Source organism: Salmo trutta, chromosome 27 (genome assembly GCF_901001165.1).
Source record: "Salmo trutta chromosome 27, fSalTru1.1, whole genome shotgun sequence".
NCBI lineage: Eukaryota > Metazoa > Chordata > Actinopteri > Salmoniformes > Salmonidae > Salmo > Salmo trutta.
In genome coordinates, this window is record NC_042983.1 from 35863549 (window position 1) to 35884942 (window position 21394).

The 21394-nt window shown below is 42.4% G+C and overlaps 1 protein-coding gene across 8 annotated transcripts in view; it reads right to left on the reverse strand.

Annotated features, from left to right (window-relative positions):
• Positions 1-20921, reverse strand: part of dmxl1 (Dmx like 1) — a 61929-nt gene extending 41008 nt beyond the window's left edge. For 6 of the 8 annotated variants that reach the window (XM_029717903.1, XM_029717901.1, XM_029717905.1 and 3 more), the window contains exons 1-12: positions 20161-20671; positions 19428-19630; positions 18914-19039; positions 11729-11806; positions 11482-11560; positions 11074-11209; positions 10904-10970; positions 10589-10767; positions 10298-10505; positions 9589-9760; positions 7680-7859; positions 6687-6922 (exon numbers count right to left, since the gene is read on the reverse strand). In XM_029717903.1, coding sequence (XP_029573763.1) covers positions 6687-6922; positions 7680-7859; positions 9589-9760; positions 10298-10505; positions 10589-10767; positions 10904-10970; positions 11074-11209; positions 11482-11560; positions 11729-11806; positions 18914-19039; positions 19428-19514 — 1548 coding nt within the window. In that variant the 5' untranslated portion in view covers positions 19515-19630; positions 20161-20671. The other 2 variants (XM_029717899.1, XM_029717900.1) reach the window with 2 other exon arrangements.
• Between the last annotated feature and the right edge of the window lie 473 nt (positions 20922-21394).

Consider the following 21394-nt stretch of genomic DNA (forward strand, 5'->3'; position numbering starts at 1 on the left):
CTAGAGGCGTCACTACAGACCCTGGTTCGATCCTGGGCTGTATCACAACCGGCCGTGATTGGCAGCCCCATAGGGTGGTGCACAATTGGCACAGGTTAGGGGAGGGTAAAATAATAATGTTCTTAACTGACTTGCCTAGTTAAATAAAAATGACTTAATGCTACAATTTATTGAAAAACTGTTTTCCAGTCTGTCCTGAACCACTCCCCCAGGAGGTGTAGGGGTCTGACACTGCCTCCCAGTTTATACTGGACCATTCCCCCAGGAGGAGTAGGGGTCTGACACTGTTTTCCAGTCTGTTCTGGACCACTCCCCCAGGAGATGTAGGGGTCTGACACTGTTTTCCAGTCTGTCCTGAACCACTCCCCCAGGAGGAGTAGGGGTCTGACACTGTTTTCCAGTCTGTCCTGAACCCCTCCCCCAGGAGGTGTAGGGGTCTGACACTGTTTTCCAGTCTGTCCTGAACCCCTCCCCCAGGAGGTGTAGGGGTCTGACACTGTTTTCCAGTCTGTCCTGAACCCCTCCCCCAGGAGGTGTAGGGGTCTGACACTGTTTTCCAGTCTATCCTGGACCACTCCCCCAGGAGGAGTAGGGGTCTGACACTGTTTTCCAGTCTATCCTGGACCACTCCCCCAGGAGGAGTAGGGGTCTGACACTGTTTTCCAGTCTGTCCTGAACCACTCCCCCAGGAGGTGTAGGGGTCTGACACTGTTTTCCAGTCTGTCCTGAACCACTCCCCCAGGAGATGTAGGGGTCTGACACTGTTTTCCAGTCTGTCCTGGACCACTCCCCCAGGAGATGTAGGGGTCTGACACTGTTTTCCAGTCTGTCCTGAACCACTCCCCCAGGAGGAGTAGGGGTCTGACACTGCCTCCCAGTTTATACTGTCTCAGGTGCCAGACTTACTATGGAATGATTGGGAGGGTCTTGAAGGAAACAGATATGGAGACTAGTGAAACCAACAAAGTAAATGGTAATATTAGTGGCTTTCAGAAAGCACTCTAATAATGCAATATCTTAGTAATTTGAAGAAGACAATGTTTCAATAAAAGGTCACATGACAAATGGAGGGATTGAGCCTTGGGACAATATATTAGAGACTGCCATCTGGTGTTTGGGTTAGAGATAAGCTTCCTGTGGACAAATAGATAACCCACCAGTGAAAATACGTGCTACTCACTGAACTCAAACAGGCTGTAAAAGGGACATAGTGGGACAATTGGGACAGAGGTATGAATAATTGAAAAAGATACGTTTTTGAAAATGTCCAATTATCATTACTCAATGCTATAGTTTGGGTAACACCAGTGATTTAAGTAACAAGGTAATGCCACCTAAAACAAAAATCTGTTTCCATTACGTGGAACTGTGTCCAAAATGTAAGTAGATCCAAGTAAATATTTGTAGTACCCGAATATTGAGCTGATAAGCCAGCACCAACTTTGAAGGACCTAGCAGATTTGTTGAAACAACATGTTTCATATTTTGACTAGTTGATGTCACAGGGACAGTCAGTGCAGGACATATGTCAATGCAACAGGTCAACATTATGAGATTACAAGAAAGGGCCTCTGGGATTGTTTACTTTAGAAGGTGCCTATTCCACTTAACGGGACACTATCAACTAGATTTTGTATACAGGATTTTGTATACAGGATTTCCTGCCCAAGATGTAGTAAACTCGATTAAGAATTGTTAGGACTGACTAAGTTTACCAATGATCAACCATGCCCGTAATTGATTTAGGCTTGTCCAAAATTGTTTATTTGGGGTATCAGGTTGATTGTGGAGGTCTGCACACTGAAAAATGTAGTCATTTAGGGGAAAAAAATGCATTGAGATGTCGATCTGTCATTTACATGCCACTCACGACAAAAGCTCCAGCTGAAATGTCACTTCCAGAATCCGTAAATGAAATTGTCTAATGAAGCATGTGTAACTGTATGAAGCGAAAGTCTTAAGTTAAAACCTTCTACTGCAATGGTTTTGCAAGTTGGATTGTACAGCCCATAATGAAGGGTTTGAAAAGATGAAGTGTCTGGTTTTGTGTGTTGATTTCGCTTACTTATGATGTATTTTGATAGAACCTCCTTTCATAGTTTAAGCAATAACCAAATGAATAAAATGTAAATAATTATCAGTGAGAAGAGGGAATGTGAGGGAAATGTCTGAAGACAACTAGTCCCGTGTAGCTCAGTTGGTAGAGCATGGCGCTTGCAAGGCCAGGGTTGTGGGTTCGATTCCCACAGGGGACCAGTATGAAAAAAATAAAAAATATATATAAATGTATGGACTCACTACTGTAAGTTGCTCTGGCTAAGCGCATCTGTTAAGTGTGGCTTCTTTGAAGAATCTCAAATATATATTTTGATTTACTCAACACTTCGGGTTACTACATGATTCCATGTGTGTTAGTTCATAGTTTTGATGTCTTCACTATTATTTTACAATGTAGAAAATAGTAAAATAAAGAAAAACCCTTAAATGAGTAGGTGTTCTAAAACTTTTCACTGGTACTGTATGTAAATGAGATTTCTGCATTTTATTTTGAATACATTTATTAATTATTTTTTTTAAATTGTATAGAAGGGTGCGATTTTTATTTATTTTAATACATTTTGAATTCAGGCTATAACAACAAAATGCGGAATAAGTCAAGGGGTACGAATACTTTATGGCACTGTATATCCAATTTATTATTTTACTGCAGTGGTCACCAACCGGAATTCCTAGTCGATCACCACACATTTCTTTCGATTTTTTTTTTAACCCTTTTTCTCCCCAATTTCATGGTAGCTCCAGTCTTGTTCCATCGCTGCAACTCCTGTACGGACTCGGGGGAGGCAAAGGTCGAGAGCCGTGCGTCCTCTGAAAACAAGACCCTGCCAAGCCGCACTGCTTCTTGACACACTGCTCGCTTAACCAGGAAGCCAACCACACCAATGTGTCGGAGGAAACACTGTACTACTGGCGACCTTGTCAGTGTGCATGCGCCCGGCCCGCCACAGGAGTCACTAGAGCGCGATGGGACAAGGACATCCGGGCCAGCCAAACCCTTCACAGACCATGCTGGGCCAATTGTGCGCCGCCTCATGGGTCTCCCGTTCGGGGCAGGCTGCAACACAGCCCAGGATCGAATCCAGATCTGTAGTGACGCCTTAGACCGCTGCACCACTCAGGAGGCCTCACCACACATTTCTGTAGAAAAGCCAACGATAAAGGCTTGCGCTTCTTTTTTTTTTTTTTTTTTTTTTTTTTTAATTGCGCTGTTGGCGGTAGGTGCCTTTGATTCAGAAGTCCTGTGCACCGGTTAGGCAAAGTGTTCCCGTTTTGAACCATTTCATTTGCCTGAAAATATTTAAAAAAATCTGCCTACTCAGCAGACCAGAAGATCTGTGGCGAAATCGAGTACATCTACTGCGCTGGCCAATCGGATAGCTCCAAATCACCATGCCTATAGCTTCAGTGCCAACTGACCCCGGCCACAGTAAACTTTGATATTAACCTACATTAGATTTCATAACTTTATAAAAGACCAGAGAGAATGTCAAAGAATACAGCAAAGAGCTGCTGTTTTTATGTTTCTCTTTATTCAACACCATTACAAAACATAAAAACATCTCTACTTCCACTCGCGCTGCAATGAACGAGTAGCTAAATGTATCAATAGCCCTGCGTTCTTTATTATTAGCAGCTCGTCGTGTCTATTTTAATATCAAGGAATTTCACTTTCTCTGGTCATAGGAACAACACGAATGTGTATGATTTGGATGCGGTGCGACTCGAGTTTAGCCGTCAGGTGGAAGACTGAGTCCCCTCTCTATGGTCCATCCGCTGAGACAAACATATAGTGTTCAAAACAACTGGGAACTCGGAAATCTCAGACTTCAGTGGGTTCAACACAACTAGTAACTCTGGGGGGGGGGAAAAAAACAAGATCCGACTTGGAAGAATCTTTTTGAACGGTCATCCAACTCAGAATTCAAAGTCAGAAACTCGGGCATCTTTCCAGAGCTCAGACCTGAAGATCACTGACATCATGATTTGATGTTCTTTTTTCACAGTTGTCTTGAAAGCACTATGGCCATCAGATGCAGGTACCATCAGTCCAGTAAAATAAAAAGCTAATTATTTACATTTTTGATCAGCTGTGCCTCGCAAGTGCTGCGCCAAGTGATCTATTTTGTTACCAAAGCTCGAGATTTGAAATATAATACAGTCTGAGAAGAACAATATTGAAAGGCCAAGCATACAGACAATATGCTGTGATAATGTATTAGGCCTACTGCACAAACCTAATTCCTCCAAAACTGTATTAGGTTAAAAGTCTGAGCGGTAGTTCATGGCTTGCTTTTTGACTGCATAAGTGATCTTAACTCAGAAAAGGTTATGTTCTATTGTGAAGCAGAAACCATAGAAATGTCAGTTATGCAGCTTTACTGATACTTTTTTTTTTATGACAGGGTAGGTCAATCCATCAGAGATCACATGCAGTTCGATCACATACATATACAGTGCCTACGGAAAGTATTCAGACTCCTTGACTTTTTCCACATTACTTTTTGTTACGTTACACCCTTATTCTAAAATTGATTAAATCGTTTTTTCCCCTCATCAATCTAAACACAACACCCCATAATGTTAAATCAAAAACAGCTAATTTATTACAAATAAAAAAACAGAAATATCACATTTACATACACCACGGTTCAAAAGTTTGGGTTCACTTAAAAATGTCCTTGTTTTGAAAGAAAAGCTAAAATCTTTGTCCATCAAAATACCATAAAATTTATCAGAAATACAGTGTAGACATTGTTAATGTCGTAAATGACTATTGTAGCTGGAAACGGCTGATTTGTTATGGAATATCTACATAGGCGTACAGAGGCCCATTATCAGCAACCATCACTCCTGTGTTCCAATGGCACGTTGTGTTAGCTAATCCAAGTTTATCATTTAAAAAAAGGCTAATTGATCATTAGAAAACCCTTTTGCAATTATGTTAGCACAACTGAAAACTGTAGTTCTGATTAAAGAAGCAATACAACTGGCCTTCTTTAGACTAGTTGAGTATCTGGAGCATCAGCACTTATGGGTTCGATTACAGACTCAAAATGGCCAGAAACAAGGAACTTTCTTCTGAAACTCGTCAGTCTACTCTTGTTGAGAAATGAAGGCTATTCCATGAGAGAAATTGCCAAGAAACTGAAGATCTCGTACACCTCTGTGTACTACTCCCTTCACAGAACAGTGCAAACTGGCTCTAACCAGAATAGAAAGAGTGGGAGGCCCGGTGCACAACTGAGCAAGAGGACAAGTACATTAGTGTCTAGTTTGAGAAACAGATGCCTCACAGGTCCTCAACTGGCAGCTTCATTAAATAGTACCCGCAAAATACCAGTCTCATATACCAGACTCTGGGATATTGGCCTTCTAGGCAGAGTTGCACAGAAAAAGCCATCTCTCAGACTGGCTAATAAAAATAAAAGATTTAGATGGGCAAAAGAACACTGACACTGGACAGAGGAACTCCCGGAGCATCCCGGAGTCGCCTCTTCACTGTTGACGTTGAGACTAGTGTTTTGCGGGTACTATTTAATGAAGCTGCCAGCTGCCAGTCTCAAACTAGACACTCAAATGTACTTGTCTTCTTGCTCAGTTGTGCACCGGGCCTCCCACTCCTCTTTCTATTCTGGTTAGAGCCAGTTGGCACTGTTCTGTGAAGGGAGTAGTACATGATGCTGCCACCACGCTTCACCATAGGGATGGTGCCAGGTTTCCTCCAGACGTGATGCTTGGCATTCAGGCCAAAGTATTCGATCTTGGTTTAGACAGACCAAGGAATCTTGTTTCTCATGGTCTGAGTCCTTTAGGTGCCTTTTGGCAAACTCCAAGCGGGCTTTAATGTGCCTTTTACTGAGGAGTGGCTTCTGTCTAGCTACTCTACCATAAAGGCCTGATTGGTGGAGTGCTGCAGAGATGGTTGTCCTTCTGGAAGGTTCTCCCATCGCCACAGAGGAACTTGAGAGCTGTCAGAGTGACCATTGGGTTCTTGGTCACCTCCCTGACCATGCCCTTCTCCCCCGATTGCCGAGTTTGGCCGGGTGGCCAGCTCTAGGAAGAGTCTTGGTGGTTACAAACTTCTTCCATTTAAGAATGATGGAAGCCACTGTGTTCTTGGGGACCTTCAACGCTGCAGACATTTTTTGGTACCCTTCCCCAGATCTGTGCCTCGACACAATCCTGTCTCGGAGCTCTTCGGACAATTCCTTGACCTCATGGCTTGGTTTTTGCTCTGAAATGCACTGTCAGCTGTGGGACCTTATATAGACAGGTGTGTGTGCCTTTCCAAATCATGTCCAATCAATTGAATTTACCGCAGGTGGACTCCAATCAACATGTAGAAACATCTCAAGGATGATCAATGGAAACAAGATACATCTGAGCTCAATTTCAAGTCTCATAGCAAAGGGTCTGCATACTTATGTAAATAAGGAATCTTTTGAAAAAAGTGTTTTCAGTTTGTCATTATGGGGGAAAACAATTTAATCCATTTTAGAATAAGACTGTAATGTAACATAATGTGGAAAAAGTCAAGGGGTCTGAATACTTGCCGAAGGCACTGTATTGGGATGCAAAACAACAGAAATGTCAGCTAGGTTGCTTTACTGATGAAGATAACATACCTGGACCTGCCGGAACATGCCGGGCTGATATTCATCCAGCCAGTCCACGTGCCACACCAGCAGAGAGCCATCCATGGGGTGGATACTGAACAGCATGTCTGCCCCCCTGTTCCAGTCCTCCAGTAGCACCTCTACCTGGTGCTCCACCGCTGCAGCAGGCAGCTGGGTGGACGCCACGTCGGGTCCTCGCTCTGCCGCTCGCCTAGAAGCCTCCTCTACCTCCTCATAGTCAGGCTCTGGGAGATAGACAGGAGAGCTCACATCCAAAGACCTTTCATTTCTAGGTTAAAGCGGCAATCAGCAGGTGAAACAATAAAGCGATCTCCCCAACCGTTTTGTTAAACAGCTGAGGGATATGGCTGGAGAAATGTAACTACTCAAATTCATAGAGCTACGGAAGCCAGGGCTGACCATCCATGACAAAATTACAGTTTTAACCGTTTTGTGACTATATAGTGTTTCTTTACATTTACTTTGTTTACAAACAGTGGAGTAAAACAAGCTTTTATTTTGGGTTCTGATGAGGTACGACAGATGAACTAAGCTAAGTTATATTGTTCAAGAAACAGTGGGTACATTTCATTAACTCCAAATTGGATGAAGCAACTGCAGATTGCCTCTAAAAAAGTTGATTATATTGCTCTATGACTTTTTATTTTATGACATGTTGTGCAATCTGGTAAAGTGTGAGAACGCAATCATTTAGGGCACATGTGTCAAACACATTCCATGGAGGGCCAGGTGACTACGGATTTTTGTTCCACCCTTACATGATGGATGAATTAAGGTCACTAATTAGCAAGGATCTCCAGGACAAGGGTTGCCTACCCCTGGTGTATTCACTAGGAACAAAACCTAAGCAAACAGCCAAAACTCTGAGGTACTAACATGAACTTGTCCAATTAAAAAAAGCTTGTTTTCTTTACAAAGCATTTTCTGTTGCAAAACATTGTGTCCTAATGAATCCACCCCTGCCCTCTACCTAGTACCTACCCTCCTGGGAGTGTTCCGAGTGGTTCTGCTCCACACTGCCTCTGAGCTGCTGCAGGAACACCTCCATGGCCAGGGTGAGAAGCAGCTCCTTGTTGTTGAGCCAGTGCACGGTGAAGGGCCCGCCAGGCTCCTCGTCATCTCCCCCACACAGCGACGTGATAGAGGGCAGCAGGGGGATATCTGCTCCAAACAACACACCCATACTGAATCACTTAACTGGTGTACAGTCATTTGTGCCCAGAGTTGGTCCTGGTTGCAGAGCCCTGCATTACCCTGGGACTCCCATATCGCCCGACAGAGAAATGTGCGGCGCGGTCGGAATGGATCATGCTGCGGGCGGGCAGCGGACGGTCAGAAAGACAAATATTATTTTATTTCCACAAATGATTTAATAATGGCCGTATCTCCGTTTAAATGCACTGTGATCTGTTATAAAACCACTTATCACATGAATCCCTCTCAGTCATTCTGGCTCCTCTCCTGGCCTCTAACTGGGGCTCGTTACAAAACCGGCTCACGCCTGCTTCAAACAGTAGTGGTGGCAAATATATATATATATATATTTTGATCTGATGTGTTTGAGTTTGTGGCCACTTGTGATGAATTATAAAAGCAATTATCAGCTTGCAGTTCTCACTGGAAAGTATGTTGTTAATCATTTTCTACAGGTAATGAAATAATGGCTATTATGATTGGGCACTAGTCAGCCTATCAATAGCCTATTTGTTGCCTTTCCATTTGCTTACTGACAGTTTGAATTGAGATGATTGGAATTGGAGGTTTACAAGGTGAACAGGGACTTTGTCTGGGCTGCTTTAAATGAGTTTGAAATCATGCATTCATTGCACAATATAATGCATAAGATGGAGGTTTTGAAGATGTGTAATTTTAACAGCTCCTGGCGGGAGCAGGTGGGATGTCGGTAAAAAAAACCTTCGGGGGCGGGCGCAGTATGAAATCGTGCCATCCTCTACCTGGTTGTTCTTTGGCAGGTCACATGATCCCATAATGTGTGTGATGATCAGTAGAGTTGGGAATTGCCAGAGCCAGACCGATGTGGTATTTTTGGTCCGATATCGATTCCGATTTTTTGGGGGGACAAAACCTACTCCTACCGATATATCTGCCGATATACTGTTTCACGGTGGGGAAATGAAAAAGTGTCATTTTTCCACACTGAATTCTCCTGAATTGGCATCCAAAAGAGCAATTGTCCATTAACTATGCTTAAAAATGTCGATTTCATACATTGTGACAATGACATCATGAGTATGGCCGCAATTGTTCAGATAAACATGAGATTCCCTTTTTCCATCCCATTTACTGAATATCGTTTAACGGTTGAATTATCGTCCGATACTGCTATAATCGGCCGATAATGTCAGTGAACCGATTTCACAAGACTTAGGTGCCGATACGATTGTATACGTATTGCGATCCGATACTGTGATTTTATTGCGATTCCATTGCTCACAATATGTCTGCTGCAGAGGGAAGCGAGAGCCATGAGAAAACGAGTTTTGATCAGTCATGGAAATAAAAGTGTGGGAAACAAATTAGCTCCCCATTCTAAAAAAAAGATTGAGTACAAGCTATGAAGGAAAAATACTGGTATTTTGGTGCAGGAACAGCCTAATAATATTGCGATGTTGTCAAAACGATACAATATATTGTCAAAAATAATATCCCAATATGTAACTGTATCAACTCCACCCTCCATCACTAACGGTCAGTTAGAGGGGCTTATAATATTGACTCTTAGGCATAACCTCTGCGTTGTCATTCTTATGCATGAAGTACAGAAGGGGTTTACGACAGGCTGTGTTATCCTAAAATTAACTGTTAAGCAATGTAAACAATGTAAACATCCTTGAATTAATGCCACTGAACCACTGTTTGTGTGCGGTACCTGTGGCAGGGTTGATACTGGCAGCGATGTGGAAGTGGCAGAGAGCGTTGGCATGGGGCACGCTGTTGGTCTTGTGGTTGTGGTGACTGTTTTGCTGGGTCGGGAGGCGGCCGGTCAGGGAGGGCTGGGCCACACCCCTCAAGGGGGCTCTCCACGACTCCTGCAGATTCAACTGAAGCAACAAAACGGCTCCTAAGTAGGGATCTCGCTCTCATATGCTTTGGAAAACCAGACCGAAAGTAAAATAGTACCTCTGATATCGCAGTCAGTGATGTTAATGAATAACTCAGCAATGTTAGCAGACTTTCCTCTGGGCATTGAATATACATTTGCATATCTATTTTTCCTGCAATGTAATTCGTCCCTTGCTCCTCAATATTTTCTTTCAAGATGCATAACCATGTAATGACAGTCTTCCAATAAGGAAAAGTTCTGTACACAACTAAAGTGAAGGCAATGCATCTGATCATATAACTAGTTACTAGAGCACCTCAACAAAAAACTAAATACATTTGTCAGCAAAATGATCAGACGTACTTTAATTAATGGATGTACTGTATAGAAACAATATTTTTTTAGTGATGTTCTCAAGGGCTGCGATGCATGGAAAATGAGCTTCCTGTCAGATATCCTTTTAGCTCTAAGCCTGTTACGCTCTCTAAACTTCTCACCAGCCTGATGGACTACACGGTGGAAACATTCTTCCTACCTCCAGGGGATTCCTGTCCTGCGTTTTGATACGAGAGGGAGTCTTCTTGCTGCCTGACGATTTCAGAGAGTCGCTGCTCTGTCCGTTATTATTAAGGTGACTGAGCGTGTGTCCGGACAGCAAGCTGTCACTGGGAAGCAGGGTCTCGGCCCACAGGCGACACACACTGTCCTTACAGCATGTCAGTAGAACATTGCACACTGAACCCCTGGAGGGAAAAACACAGAGGACACAACTCCATCAGGTCAGGCATGGAGAAACATATTCTAAAGACTTAACGATGGGCCTTACCGTGGCATGTACTTGCTGGTCTTCCTCCAGGAGAAGCCCGTTACAGAGCGTGGGTGTGCCAGGTAGACAAAAGAGAAGTCGAGCTCGCCCTGAGCGTTGTGCTCCGGTGGGGTGAACAGCTTGGTCACGCCAGACTGCCATTTGCTGGTGCCGTACCACACTTTGACCAGACAGTCGTCCTGAAAACAACGGCATCACTGGGAGTTAGTACACAAAGGACTACATGGCTGTTGTTAGAATGCGTTTCTCTGTAAGGTCTTTACTTAAAAAAAGGAACATCTTTATGCACATGAATGGACACCAAAGGCCACCCACCTGTCCGGCAGTAGCAAAGAATTCTCCATCTGGAGAGAACTTCATGAGCTGAATTGGGGAGGCGGTTCTATTAAGACGAGGGGGACACAACAATACATCAGATGGATCCATGAGAATGTTTTTTTTTCTAAACAGGCTACATTAGGACTATTTCATAGTGCAGTTCTTACTTGCAGTGCCAGATACACCTCCAGGGACACTGAGGGTCACCAATGGTCATGTCTGTCTGTTCCCCTTCCTCATCAAAACCATCGCTGATATTGGACCACAGCTGGAGGCTAGCGGACCCAGTTAAGAGACGGGTGCCTGTGTGCAAAATATAAAACAAAAAAATATATTTTTAAAGAACACAGGGCGTTTTAATTTGCAAAGATAGTATCAAGAGCAGTGTGTAATCTTAACGTGGATCCATAAAGCTTATTACAGAGCAGTGATACTATCAAGAGCAGTGTGTGGGTTTCCTATTTTTTCTCATGTTATTCAACTGTTACTATGCACCTGTAACAAAGATAGCTCAGATGTTCGAGTGCCTTTTGGATTTGGAAAGATACCAAATATACATAGAATAATGGATTTACCTGTGGGGTCCCAGGCCAGGTTACGCACTATGGACTGCAAAACAAACTGTCCACTCTTCTGCCACTGGTAGCTCAGTTCCTGTAAGAACACAAGCATTCAAACGATCAAATCCAAATTGTCAAAACCAAGTCATTAGGAACAATAAATTAATAATTTCCTCACATATTACTTGTATCAGGAAGTTACACTGCAGTGCAGTCAGTAAGAATCAATTAGTATTAGAGAATCAATACAATTAGCACTTACTGCTGATGTCCTGTCCTTCTGGTTCATGAGCTGAACCGGCTCAAAGACACAGACAATACTTCCATAGGAAGCTGCAACCTGTCAGCAGCAATTGAAGAGAAGGGACATTTTATTCAATTTGAAGGCTTGACCTTCTCACTCTCATTATACCATAACAAGTACCAAGCACAATACTTGTGCCTTTTGAAAGGACTGTGAGCTGCAGCCTAATGGTTAGAGTGAAGATGATTAAAGGTATGAGTACTGCAATTATGACTTAAGATAGTTGTGGTAACTGCATCCTCACAAATTGTAAATAACAACATGAATTATAAAACATCTTAGCAACCTTAGAAACGTAATGTAATTTTACTGTAGCCCTTTACACTCGTACCTGTATACGGGTTGAACATAATAGATTTGGACACCGATACATTTTAAAATTGGAATGAAATTGCGGTACAGTAACATGCTTTATATGACGTCAGAACTCTGGCTGTGCAGTTCACATCGGTGTTTGGATTTTGACTGACAGATGTTCAGAACTTGGGTGACAAGCCAATCCCTCCCACTAATTGGGCAACTTTTGCAAATGTTTTGTTGTCTGAGTGAGGTAAATGCTGTAAATTAACAGGCCTACGCATACTGAATAAAAATATAAACACAACATGTAAAGTGTTGGTCCCATATTTCATGAGCTGAAATAAAAGATCCCAGAAATGTTCCAAAAAGCTTATTTCGCTCAAATGTTGTGCACAAATTTGTTTAGATCCCTGTCAATGAGCATTTCTCCTTTGCCAAGATAACCCATTCACCTGACAAGCATGGCATATCGAAAAGCTGATTAAACAGTGTGATCATTACACAGCTGCACCTTGCAATTGGCATGCTGACTGCAGCAATGTCCACCAGACCTGTTGCCAAATAATTGAATGTTCATTTCTGTAACATTAGCTGCCTCAAATGTCGTTTTAGAGAATTTGGCAGTACGTCCAAATCAGCCTCACAACCGCAGACCACATAAGCCCAGGACCTCCCCATCCGGCTTCTTCACCCTGTGATGAAACTGTGGGTTTGCACAACCAAAGGATTTCTGCACAAACTGTCTCAGGGAAGCTCATCTGCGTGCTTGTCATCCTCACCAGGGTCTTGACCTGACCTCAGTTTGGCTCCGTAGTCGACATCAGTGGCCACTGACACACTGGAGAAGTGTGCTCTTCACGGATGAATCCCGGTTTGAACTGTACCGGGCAGATGGCAGACAGCGTGTATGGCGTCATGTGAGTGAGCGGTTTGCGGATGTCAATGCTGTGAATAGAGTGCTCCATGGTGGCGGTGGGGTTATGGTATGGGCAGGCATACAACGCACTCGTAAAGTATTCCCCTTTACTTTTTCCACATTTTGTTACGTTACAGCCTTATTCTAAAATGGATTACATTAATTGTTTTCCTCATCAATCTACACATAATATCCCATAATGACAAAGCGAGAACAGGTTTAGAAAGTTTTGCTTGTTAAAAATAAAAACCAAATACCTTAAGTATTCAGACCCTTTGCTAAGACTCGAAATTAAGCTCAGATGCATCTAGTTTCCATTGATCATCTTTGAGATGTTTCTACAACTTGATTAGAGTCCACCTGTGGTAAATTCAATTGATTGGACATGATTTGGAAAGGCACACACACCTGCCTATATAAAGGGCCCACAGTTGACAGTGCATTTCAGAGTAAAAACCAAGCCATGAGGTCGAAGAAATTTTCCAGTAGAGCTCCGAGACAGGATTATGTCGAGACACAGACCTGGGGAAGTGTTCCCAAAAATGTCTGCAGCATTGAAGGTCCCCAAGAACACAGTGGCTTCCATCATTCTTCAATGGAAGAAGTTTGGAACCACCAAGACTCTTCCTAGAGCAATCGGGGGAGAAGGACCTTGGTCAGGGAGGTGACCAAGAATCCGATGGTCACCGAGTTCCTCTGTGGAGATGGTTTTCCTTCTGGAAGGTTCTCCCATCTCTACAGCACTCCACCAAATCAGGCCTTTATGGTAGAGTGGCCAGAAGGAAGCCACTCCTCAGTAAAAGGCACTACAGCCCGCTTGGAGTTTTCCAAAAGGTACCTAAAGACTCCCAGACCATGAGAAACATGATTCTCTGGTCTGATGAAACCAAGATTGAACTCTTTGGCCTGAATGCCTAGCGTCACGTCTAGAAGAAACCTGGCACCATCCCTAAAGTGAAGAATGATCGAGGCAGCATGCTGTGAGGGATGTTTTTCAGCGGCATGGACTGGGAGACTAGTCAGGATCAAGGGAAAGATGAACAGAGCAAAGTACAGAGAGATCCTTGATGAAAACCTGCTCCACAGCGCTCAGTACCTCAGACTGAGGTGAAGGTTCACCTTCGAAAAGGACAATGAATCTAAGCACACAGCCAAGACAAAGCCGGAGAGGCTTTGGGACAAGTCTTTGAATGTTCTTGAGAGGCCCAGCCAGAGCCCGGACTTGAACCCGATCGTACATCTCTGGAGAGACCTCAAATTGCTGTGCAGCGACGCTCCCCATCCAACATGACAGAGCTTGAGAGGATCTGCAGAGAAGAATGGGAGAAACTCCCCAAATACAGGTGTGCCAAGCTTGTAGTGTCATACATAAGACTCTAGGCTGTAATCGCTGCCAAAGGTGCTTCTAGCGGTTAGAGTGTTGGGCCAGTAACCGGAAGGTTTCTGGATCGAATCCCCAAGCTCACAAGGTAAAAATCTGTCGTTCTGCTCCTGAGCAAGGCAGTTAACCCACTGTTCCCCAGGCGCCGAAGACGAGGATGTCGATTAAGGCAGCCCCACGCACCTCTCTGATTTCCCTTTCAACAAAGCACTGAGTAACGGGTCTGAAAACTTATGTAAATGTGATATTTCAGTTCTTGCTTCGTCATTATAGGGTATTGTGTGTAGACTGATGAGAAATAAGGCTGTAATGTAACAAAATGTGGAAAAAGTCAAGGCGTCTGAATACTTTCCGAATGCACTGTAAGCTACAGATAATGAACACAATTGCATTTTATTGGTGGCAATTTGAATGCACAGAGATACCGTGATGAGATGCTTTAAGCCCATTGCCATGGCATTCATCCGCCAGCATCACCTCATGTTTCAGTATGATAATGCATGACCCCATGTCTCAAGGATCAGTACACAATTCCTGGAGGCTGAAAATGTCCCAGTTCTTCCATGGCCTGCATAGTCAACAGACATGTCACCCATTGAGCCTGTTTGGAATGCTCTGGATCGATGTGTACGACAGCGTGTTCCAATTCCAGCCAATATCCAGCAACTTTGCACAGCCATTGAAGAGGAGTGGAACAACATTCCACAGGCCACAATCAACAGCCCGATCAACTCTATGCAAAGGAGATATTGTGCAGCATGAGGCAAATAGTGGTGACACCAGATACTGACTGGTTTTCTGATCCACGCACCTACCTTTTTGCATATCTGTATTCCCAGTCATGTGAAATCCATAGATTAGGGCCTAATGAATTTATTTCAATTTTATTATTTAACTAGGCAAGTCAGTTAAGAACAAGTTCTTATTTACAATGACGGCCTAGGAACAGTGGGTTAACTGCCTTGTTCAGGGGCAGAACGACAGATTTTTACCTTGTCAGCTCGGGGATTCGATCTAGCAACCTTCGGGTTACAGGCCCAACGCTCTAACCACTAGTCTACCTGAATGGTTTCCTTATGTAAACGGTGTATTTTGAAAGATGAGACATTTAGGATTATAATAAATACCCCTATGATGTCATACAAGCAAGCCAAATACCTGTGAGTCCAGAAGTGCACATTTCCACATTATAAAACTCATGTAATATACAGTGTCAGTTTATGATCACTATGTTTGATGTACATTTACAAGGGTTGTTCTGAACCGAATTAGTCTGTCTATTATTAAGAAACACTAGCGTGTGCCACGGTGAATTTATCACGATACCAGAATTTTGACTTCCATATCGATACCAGGTTTAGAATCACAATACTCGATATCACCACGATACTAAATATCAAAACGATACCACAAAAAAAAGACTACATATTAGCCAAAGTCACAGAATGGCACTTGATCCAAACAGATAAACTCAGCCACAGCTCTGTTAAATCGTTAGTTCAATATCATTACATTTGAACATTGTCAAATTTTTGGAGAAAACCATGTATGCATGAATTGAGTAAATGATACAATCAATTTGACTTTGTAACTTCAAAACAATATATTGTTAATCATTTATTTGAATGATAAATTCCATTGATAAACCGGGTAAATCAAGATGCAGCCTAGGTCTATTCACAATACAGGTGAATGCATATTATTCAATAGGAGTGTGTGCATGCTTTGAGTTATTGAGCTTGTTTTAGCTGATTCCATTGGGCTACAAATGATAATTTTATTGGCAACTGATAAGATAATCAGCACAATAAAGTAGTAAGTCAACAACATTTGCATAGATGGGTTAGCTGACAACATCACGGAAACAATGCACACGTTTCTATGGGGCAGAAGTCCGCGTGTTGTTGTGATTCTGGATGGCGAGAACGACAAGAAACTGCCACGTGGGGAATCGTTTCATCTTGTTCTTCATACCATGTCTTATTTTCACTGACCTCATGTCTATCCTAATATGGGTAAAATTCACTAACTAACAACAACTGTAACGAGGTATTGACAACAAGTGCTCATTGTGCAAATGTATTTACATGTTCAATAAACATTGGCGACGAAATATAGTTTACATGTCATCAACCTAAGCCAACCGCGTCTGTTTTGCCCCATAACTGCGCACGCGTCAAATTTGTTGCTAAGACAACCAACCCTTCTATAGAATAAGCAATCTCTTATTTTCTAAGTGTGCCTGTATAAGAAATGAATGACAATTTCTTAGGCAGAATGTGGCTGTGGAATCTGACTTCGTGGTTGTGGAATCTGTTTTGGTAAAGGAAGATGAAGAACTGAATTAGTTTTTGGTGGCAAGGAGATAAGGTGAATTAATAAAATGTTGGTGAGTCAACTTTGAAATCAGCAATTTTTGGCGTCATAGTTTGCATATTATCACGAACAAAGTACTAGGGTAGTGAATTCAACTGTAAACTAGCAAGGAAAGTCAGCTTACAATTAAAGCTGTAAGCTACCTGCATCGTCTTGCATTGTAAGTGTTCTAGCCTGTATGGACATTGTTTTTGCAGACAGTAACGAACAGTTTCAACATAACGTGTTGCATTATTCAAGTTAACTTCTGTGCAGCATGTGGGGACTAGGGAGCTAATGCAGCGCAGACAGCTCTAGCAATGAATGAGTAAGTAGAGCAAGCTCTTTGCACTATAAAAGGGACTGCGCTGATACGTACTTGATCCTCTGAAGCACCCGAATGCACTCATGACTCCTTTCTATGAATGGCAATGTGAAAGCCTAACACCGTCATGCTAGTCTTGTTGACAACAGATCAAGCTTTCAAAATGATGCCCGCTTGACCCAGATTGCGATTTATAACGGGCCGTTCTTGGATTACGTAAACAGTAATTGTGTGATGGCGGGGATGCAGGGATGAGTTCCAAATAAAACAACTACAAGTGTGCTTGCTCTAGTTCAACGGCACAGCTTGGAGAGTAAACAACAACCAAAAAAAAAAAAAACACCTTATAGTTGACTTTTCTTTGAGTAAAAAAAATTCTATATATAAATATGAGAGAGAGAGGAGAGAGAGGAGAGAGAAGAGAGAAGAGAGAAGAGAGAAGAGAGAAGAGAGGAGAGAGGAGAGAGGAGAGAGGAGAGAGGAGAGAGGAGAGAGGAGAGAGGAGAGAGGAGAGAGGAGAGAGAGAGAGAGAGAGAGAGAGAGAGAGAGAGAGAGAGAGAGAGAGAGAGAGAGAGAGAGAGAGAGAGAGAGAGAGAGAGAGAGAGAGAGAGACTGGGCACACTATGGAGAGATGTGTGGACACTTGGAGACGCCAGTTACTCCTCTCACTCAAACCTATGTAATTTTAGGGCTTTATGTTGCATCTACCCCACGTTTTCCATAAATATTCTTATCATGTTACTGAAAGTAACCAGAGGACCTTATGATTTATCAACAAATGCGGCGAAAAGTACAGTAAATGTAAAATGCACATAAAATCAACAGCGTAATGTTCGGATTCAGTCTGGTGTCAGGTGAACAGTTGTGTCCTCACCTTTGGTCGAATAATCTTCCCACAATCTCCAAACTGTTCCCTGTCAATTGCTACCATGGTTACACATATGCTTTTTGTATTTATTCTGTAAAAAACATTTCAATTTATCATATAGGCCAATTCCCATGAGTGTAAAGGGTTAAGCATTTTACCACATGCTAAATGCCTACTTAGCATAATTTGAAATCTGCACCAGACCCAATAATTAACACACAGGCCAACATACTTGACTCCTCTTTCTAACTCTGCAAGTTACTGACTGATCTAAAACGAGGTAGTCCATGGTCAGGCACAAAAATAACTGTAGGCTAACTTCCTTAGATAATACAGGTTGTGTCTAATAAGGAGACTATTCCAACAGTCAGGAGAGCTACATGTCATGAGTAGTGACTAGTGAGTCTGAGTCACAACATACCACATTTTCCCACCGTGTATTGGCTGGCTAATTTTGTTTCTCTTTCTTCATTTCCTTTTTCTGAAATATTGTGATATCTTTTGCAGGGTGTAGCTGGCCAAGCTCAATGACTCGTACACAGCTTAAAATGCATCGTTGACCTAGGACAAACACAATGGAGCCAGGCAACATGGCATTTTGCTAAGATTTAAACAGAGTTTAGGCAATATGGCATTACAGTGAGAACAAAAGGCCCGCCTCTCTTGAGTTGCTGTACTGTGTTCCATCTGTTAAAATGTACCCGGATTTGGGGGATTGTTCAACATTTGTAATATTGCATCATAATGCACATATTTGCTGCTTAGAAACAATATAGCAAATAAATGGTCAATATTGCTAAAGGTTTAGCTACAATATAGCCTACAGCAAATTGATGGTCAATATTGATACAAAGCAACGGCCATGTAAAAAATACAACATGGATATACAAATAGGGTCATATTAGCATGCAAACTCAACTGGTTCTTCGCCAAACATAATTGTCTATAAGTTGCAGTAACTACACCAGACAAGTAATACAAGAAACAATGTCTCTTACCTGGCCTCCCTGTAGCGAGCTGTCCACACAGCCCACCTGGATGTTCCCATGCTTTGCTCCTGGGATGATCTGTAGCCTTTCAAAGTCACTGCCCAAAATCACAACGTCACAGCCAGAGGCATATGCCTATCACATGAGAGGGTGGGATGAGGGAGGAATGTTACTCAGTTAGGACAATAATCACAAAGAACTGTCAAGGGTGATTTAATGAAAGTTGAGCTTCTAGTATGACTTTGCATTGCATGACAAGCAGATGATATCTGTAGTATGCATACTAATTCAATGAATAAATATACGGACAAAATGCAGACTGTCAACACGGCATAAACAGCACAATGTAACTTTTGCCTGCACTAGAGGACAGAGACAAAAATAATCTGATATTGATCGGCTCAGTGAAAGACTGTGGGTATAGTATCAGATTCTCTTCTCTGAGCAGTGCTGCTGGACTAGCACAGAGCACTCCCAAAGCATGCTTAAAATGTAGGGAGACTGACTGCCTGAAATATCTTACCGTGAATGGTTGGTTGTTTATGCTACCTACAGAAAAACAATTGTCCCCTGGGTTGACAGCCCCAGTAAGGACTTGGTGAAGATTCATGGTCCTTTGTAACTCTGTCTTCCTGCCCTCACAATGTGGCCTTGATCCAGGACAAATTCATGAGAAACCAATGCAATGACGTGGTCATTGTGCTTCAAATCATAAAGTCAGTTCCCCTGTGAGAAAGAGAAACACGTCCGTTGTTAGTTGTGCTACTGACAGTTAAGACACTAGCTAGGTAACTTGTAGCCACCGCACTCAATGTCATATTCTCAGCAAGACAATCTTCAGTGGCAAACATCACCAGACATGTCAGTTAGTGAGACAACTAACGTTAGGTTGATAACTTGGTACAGTACAACATTGCTAGATTAGCAAGTAATCCATGTTTTGTGCACTGCACTACTTACTTAGATCACAAGATTAGCGATAGACATTCATTTAACTAAGAGCAATAATTGGGTGATATTTTTCTATGGATTAGACCTATGCTAGCAAAACCAGTGGCATTTGGCTGGTAAACAAAATGACTACATACCTAGCTAGCCAATGACAGCAAACTAGCAGTAGCAGGTAGCTAGCTGTAGCTAAAGATTACAGCTAGTTAGTCAGCTAATGACAATGTTGAGACATTAGCCCAATAAGTGCATTTGACAATTTACACCCCTGATCCCATGAAATCACCGCTCTTACATGGAAAACCAACCTGAATGTAGAGGCGTTTGGCCCGCAAGCTAAAACGGACACCGGCATAACAATCGTTTCTAAACTGGAAAGAGGTGAGCAAGTTCCGTGTGCCAACTCACGTGACACCATCACTCGGAAATAGATGACAGATAGCAACCCATTTAGCCTTTAGCTAAATAAAAGCAACATAGTCTATCATTGTGATATTTTTTTTTTTTTTTAAAGATATAGCTATCAATTAGCAAGTGGTCAACTATCAAGTCAATTCACGCAACAACCAACAAGCTAGCTAGCAAAGGCACGGGCAGGCTACCTAGCTTTGGGACACAACATCGGGATTCACTGTAACTAATACATAGATTACAGATGTTTCTAGCTAGCCTTGTCGTTACAGGCTTACTAGCTAGCTATCGTCAACTAAATTAACTAGTTAGCTGCAGTTTCGATAGAAAATATTACGTTATAGTATAGAACACTATTGGGCGAAATCCGAAATGTAACGTTACAGCTAGCTAGCCTAGTGTCAAAATGCACTTACTTCTCGTCGTTTGGTTTGACTCATGAATGCATCGCCACCTCGCGACCTGCTATCATATGACTGCTAGCAAGCAATCTGTCATTCAGTCACGTTGGTAGCTAGCTATTCGTCTTGTAAAATAACGGACAATTTCAAATAATATGCTAAATACACACGTTAAACCATTTAGCTAAACTGTGGTATAGAGTTAGCTAGTGGCGTTCCTTCTCCCGTGTGACGGTCATGAAACCGTGCTATGGATTGTGGTCATTGTAGTAATTGATGGTGCGTGATTTCATCAATGACGATGCTGTTTGCAGAATGTGTTTGCCCTTTACGGATGACCTCTACATACGGAGAGGAGCTTATGATAAACCCTCGAAGTTCCAGAATGGAATGAAAAATGGCAGCCATATTGGTCAGGGAGAAATCAGTCTAGGGAAAGAGAGGAGATACCTAGTCAGTTGTACAACATAATCCAGATTTTTCTTCCACAGGAAAATTTAAGTAAGGCCTGTGATTTATCAGAAATTGTGTAATAGAATTATTGTCAACCTAAAATCGTGTCATATAATTATAAATACAGTTTATACAGGTTTTATACAAATTGTATGTATAAGTAGTCTCTACAATATATGTAAACAGACCATAAATGTCTCAAATTGTGTTGTCTTGGAAAGCTGTGAGTGCTATTATATGATACAATATCAGTCCTACCATCAACTGATTTCAGCCA